The following is a 5,394-nucleotide window of genomic DNA, read 5'->3' as shown; positions in this document are numbered from 1 at the left end:
TATAAACGATCGTGTAGTAATTTATCAACAATCGTATAGTAAATTATAAACGATCGTGTAAACATTTATAAACGATCACATAGTAATGTATAAACCATCGTTCACTTATCAATGATTTGTTTATCCCATTGTAGATTAATGACGCTACTTTGCATCTTTGTACGATTTGGTGGGGATTGGGATGAGTCCGGAAGAAATTATGTTGGTGGTCATATGAAAGGTCTGAAAGTCAGAAATGATATAAAAAAGTCGGTAAATTAGTGAGTATGATGCACCAACAACTGAATATCGATTCGAATATGTTTGATATACACATCAAATGTTGCTACAATCACTTGGTCCCGGCTCCCCCAATTGACAACAGTCGACGATAAAGATCTTAGCTTCTTTTTAGAAGGCAATGATGCATCCCAGGTACTGTTATTTGTATCAATTACACCTTGTGAAAGTCATGGAGTACACACGGACAATATGTACCTGCATTGCAATCCAACCAATCAACCCCTTTTAACCAGTCAAAATTATGGGTTTGCAATCATTCTGACATACAATATTCATACCATATCTTCACTTGATGATCATATTGAGCCATATAACTTGAGGGATGACTAAAGTGAAGCTTGGTTTAGTCAGAATAATAAACCCAGATGTACTTCACAATTCGATACTGAACATGGATATGGACAATCTTCAGGACTACAATTTTCAGAACAGTGAACCCAAATGTACTTCACAATTAAATAGTTTTTCTATACGACCGCTTAGTTATTTGTACGCGATCGTTTAGTTATTTTTTTTGGGCAATTGCTTAGTTATTTCTAGACAATCGTTTACATATTCTTAAACGATCTTGCACATAATCTTAAATGATCTTTTACTTAGATTTGGGCGAGTGCTTAGTTATTTATTTGCTTAATTAAATGTACAACAATTATATTCTACAAATTTAGCACAAATTTATCTAAACGATTGCATAACAAAATCTAAATGATTGCATAACAAAACCTAAACGATCTCATAACAAAAACTAAACGATCGCATAACAAAATCTAAACGATCGGTTAACAAAACACAAAAGATCGCATAACAAAAACTAAACGATCGCGTAACAGTTTGCTAAATGACCGCATAACGCATATCTAAACGATCACGTAACAGTTAACTAAACGATTGCATAATAGATGTCTAAATGATTGTGTAACAGTTAACTAAACGATTGTGTAACAGTTAACTAAACGATCGCACGATATAAACCTAAATGATCCGATCATTTAGTATTTTCTATACGATCGCTTAGTTATCTCTATCCAATTGCTTAGTAATATCTAAATGCTCTGTTAGTATTCTTTATCCGATTGGTTAGTATTCTCTCAACGATTAGGAAATGAACGAAATAGAGAGGGACCCTATCGTTGTAAAATATTTGTAGAGACGCGCGTTTATCAAACGGTCTGAAGGCTTTTTTTAAAACTGTGATAATTTTGGAATTTCGCATGGACAAAAGATTAGTCTTAGAAAAGTTTTCAGGAAGAGGTCATTGTAGAAAAGTTTTTGGATTTTGGAACATTTTGTGAAATTTTCTCTTGTCCTCTCTACACTTGTTTGGCGTATGTAAAATTTTCATTTGTTGCTACTGATAGTCACAAATTACTCGTGGAAGAAGATTCGTCATTGCTGTCGTTAGAGGTAAAATATGGGGAAATGCATAGAAGGGATCTAGAGAGAAGATAAGAGGAAAAACAAATGGATGAAGATGTAGAGAGAGAACTAGAAGAAGAGTTGGAGAGAATAAAATAATAAAATAAAAAATTGAAATGGTTATGAAACCTTATGCTAGAGTCTCTGGCCCAATTTTTTTTATGGCCAATCTATTCCATAATCCGATTAAGTATTTATTGGCAAAGAAATTTCAGAACTGAAAAAGTGTTTGCAAATGAAGGAATTTGCAGTTGCAGAAGCAGTTCCGATGAGGTTCGAACAGCTTGGGCCTTAACCGATTTATATTCATATTCATCCATGGCTTTCACAGGCAGCTTTCCCAGAGCGAACGTCTTTTCCCCGCGGACTGCTGTACTTCGCTCGCCATCACTGCAGTCTAAGATCCGAATTGGGGTTCTCAGAGCACATCTCTGTGAAGACGATGACCCTTTATTCCTCAGTGCGAAAGAAGCTGCCTCTCTTCGGTTCATGGAGTCCCACCAAACGGGTATGTACCATTTTTTCAGTCCGACATTTCTTCGAACACTTGGTGTACACTGCAAGTAGTAAGTAGGGAGTCTAGAATCAGAGGAGTGTTGTGTAGCAGAGCATATGAAGTGATCTAGAAATCGTTGTTATATGCTTTGAAGTTGCTGGTGGAATAATAAAATACAAAGTAAAATGGAGTAAAAGAAACAAACATGTAAACAATTAGTTCAAGCCCTCTAGTGTGTATTGTATCTCTTCATATCAACCACCGATAGAATTCATATCAACCACCGATAGAGTAGATATTAATTGACCTGTTCCTCCAGGATATAATAATTCAACTGAAACCGTTTTGCAGCTCAATCTATTCTGCACTGGATGGTTGAGCTTAAAGCTTCACAAACACCCCTGTTTTGTCCAATTACTCTTAAAAGAGCAAATGAGAGAAAATTAGAAAGAAAGATAATAATGAGTATTTGTTATTTTTTGTTTTGAGAGAAAGGTAAGTGAAGTATTCATACTAGAATTATAGATCTAGAAAACTTAATACACAATAAATTTCTTTCACATACGTATTCACACTTATTTACTTCTTTTCATATCTGCTCTTCGCACTAATTTGATACAAGTAAAACATCAATTTACTACCTCATTAATATTAAAATGTAACAACAATTAGAACTCAAATTTCCATAATTTTATGTATGCAGATCCCCTTTTTGTTGATGAATATGCCGGCTGTTGGGCTACTCCTAATCCTCAAATCAACCCAAACTCTCACCATTATTGTGTTGCAACTAAATTCTTAGATGATAATTTGATTCAAAAAGTCAATCATATTAATGGAGTTAAGCAGGTATTAACAAGCAATTATTAGAAAAAAAGTGTTCAAATTTGCTTAGAACTTAACAACCATAAGTTTTTTAACGCCTCTAATATATGCAGGTTGTGTTGCTAACAGATGGAATGGATACTAGACCATATAGGATCCTTTGGCCCATGTCGACAATAATTTTTGACATATCACCTGACAATATATTTAAAAGAGCAGCTCAAGATTTGCAAGGTTTGTTCTCCCCAAGTTCTTTTATGAACAAATCTTTGTCTGACAATTCCTGCTAGCCTTGCAATTTGTTTAACATTTAAGGGTGTTTGGACTCTGAGTTGATTATTATAGTCCGTGGGTTATAAAAACCTATAAGTTATAATAGTATGTGTTTGGGATGCATAGTATTTTAGTGGTAGGAAATATTGAATACTGTAACACAGAGGGATTTTAAATAGTAATATTTAGTTAATTATAAGTTATAATAGCTAGAAACACCAACTATTGTAATTGGAACCCCAAACAGAAGTGAGTTAAAACTCACTCCACCCACTTGAAGTTGGGGCCCAAACACCCCATAACTATCTTAGCTATCAAAGTTGGAGCACATGACCTATATATGCTATTATCATAAATTGCTATTGGCCACTGTAAGGTTCATTAACATGATCTGCATGACCAAATTACATTGTCGATCAAATTTGAAATCTCTAGTTGAAACACATGACCAAGAATATCTGCGGTAATCAATAACTTAGATTTAAGCTGTAAGTTCATTAGCAAGATGTAATGTTCATGAAATCGATTGGGCAAGCAATATGTTCATGAAATTCAATGCAGCTATTAGGTTTATAAAATCCATTCTAGAATATGATTTGATGTTCTTGAAAATGTTTAGGTAGTGGGGCTAAGATTCCAAGAGGCAACTTTTTCTGTCATGTCCCATTGGAGTCCCCAAATATACCATTAGAAATTTGTAGTAGAGGTTTTCGAGGAGACCAACCGAGTATATGGGTGATGCAGGTGATGAACACTTCTTGTTCAATGAATGAAAGTAATTAAGATTTGAGTAGATTGGCATTACCAGTATGTGGATAAAGAATGGAGTGCTTAGTTTCTATTTTTCTTATTGTATTTCAGGGACTTCCTATTAAGTCATTGGTAGATTTTGAAGATGTTCTGTTCATTGTTAGTAGCTTGGCTATGAAAGGAAGTTATTTCTTGGGTGAATTACCTTCTTGGTTGGCTGAAACTGAAATTAAGTCCAGGGTTAGTTTGCTTTATTTGCATCGAGTAATATTTTGTCAATCTTTCAATTACTTCTCTGCCTTTGTAAATATATCCATTTGTATGATTCATATTACAGTCTAGTACAAGTACAATGAAGTGGATGGACAAACTTTTTATGGGCAATGGTTTTCGGGTTGAAACGATCGTCCTCGAGGAACTTGCAAAGAGATTAGGCAAGGAGTTGACATTGGAACCCTATAAGAATATTCCATTTGTTGCAGAACAATTGCGATTTTCAGACTCTGAGGTAAATTAGTTTGTTCATGCTGCCTATTTTCTGTGTGGCTTCTGCCAACATGCCAAGGACTCTAGTTTCATTGTGATGTTATTCTCTTTGAATTAGTGCTAAGAAAAATAGTCTTTATGAACTTATTTGCTTTAATCTTATTTTTGTCAATACTTTGATATTTATCTTTGTATAGATAAGTTCACTTCATTGTCATCCTTACTGATGGATATATGAAATATGATCATTCTCAGATGGAAATTTGGAGGAAGGAATTCGAGAGGATTGAGAACGAAGGAGATGAAGAAGGGTTTGAAGAACTATGATTTTGTTCATAAAAGTACCAGTTTTGTTATTGTTTCATTGTTGCTAATAACTTACCATTGTGCCAACATAAGCATAGTTCAACTGGCATAATTTCAAAGTTTGTTTTTCGTTCAACAATTGCAGGGTGGGAAAACTTTTGAAAACGATGATAAGATGTGATGTTAGAATTTTCTCTTTCTACACACTCTCTTAATGATATAATAATATAATCTAAACCAAATTCAATTCAAAATTAACGCTATATAATTAAAACTAAGTTAAATTACAAATTTAGTGTCATGGTTAGGAGAGTTAGAATTTAGCCCTTATAGTTTTAAAAGTCACATTTTAGTCTTTATTTTGATAAAATCACATAAAAAATTCTATGGTTTGATAAACTCCTCATAAATGGTCCCGACTAAGAGTATTTAGGAGAATTTTACAAACTATATAGACATAATTATAATCATAAACTATAGGGGACTAAATTCTAATTTTCACCAAACCAAAGGAATCAAATTTATAATTTAACCTTAAAACTACGTACCTTTCTGCATTC

At 33.7% G+C, this 5,394-nt stretch overlaps 1 protein-coding gene across 1 annotated transcript; it reads left to right on the top strand.

Annotated features, from left to right (window-relative positions):
* The first annotated feature begins 1,607 nt into the window (after positions 1 to 1,607).
* On the top strand, positions 1,608 to 5,036 carry LOC120073935 (O-methyltransferase 1, chloroplastic). The gene is made up of 7 exons (XM_039026855.2): positions 1,608 to 2,206; positions 2,898 to 3,043; positions 3,133 to 3,253; positions 3,912 to 4,036; positions 4,154 to 4,282; positions 4,380 to 4,550; positions 4,784 to 5,036. The coding sequence occupies exons 1-7, from the start codon at positions 1,831 to 1,833 to the stop codon at positions 4,853 to 4,855; spliced, it is 1,140 nt and encodes a 379-aa protein (XP_038882783.1). The 5' UTR covers positions 1,608 to 1,830; the 3' UTR covers positions 4,856 to 5,036.
* The last annotated feature ends 358 nt before the right edge of the window (positions 5,037 to 5,394 follow it).

This window comes from Benincasa hispida, chromosome 3, assembly GCF_027475165.1.
Source record: "Benincasa hispida cultivar pf3 chromosome 3, pf3_genome.v1.1, whole genome shotgun sequence".
Lineage (NCBI taxonomy): Eukaryota > Viridiplantae > Streptophyta > Magnoliopsida > Cucurbitales > Cucurbitaceae > Benincasa > Benincasa hispida.
The sequence above is the reverse complement of the archived record's forward strand: the minus strand, read 5'-3'. Positions and strand labels throughout refer to the sequence as shown.

Coding starts and splice junctions, on each gene's coding strand:
- LOC120073935 (XM_039026855.2), top strand. CDS start 1,831: ATGCTAGAGTCTCTGGCCCAATTTTTTTTATGGCCAATCTATTCCATA. Junction 4,037..4,153: donor CGAGTATATGGGTGATGCAG/GTGATGAACACT, acceptor ATTGTATTTCAG/GGACTTCCTATTAAGTCATT. Junction 4,283..4,379: donor AAACTGAAATTAAGTCCAGG/GTTAGTTTGCTT, acceptor TTCATATTACAG/TCTAGTACAAGTACAATGAA.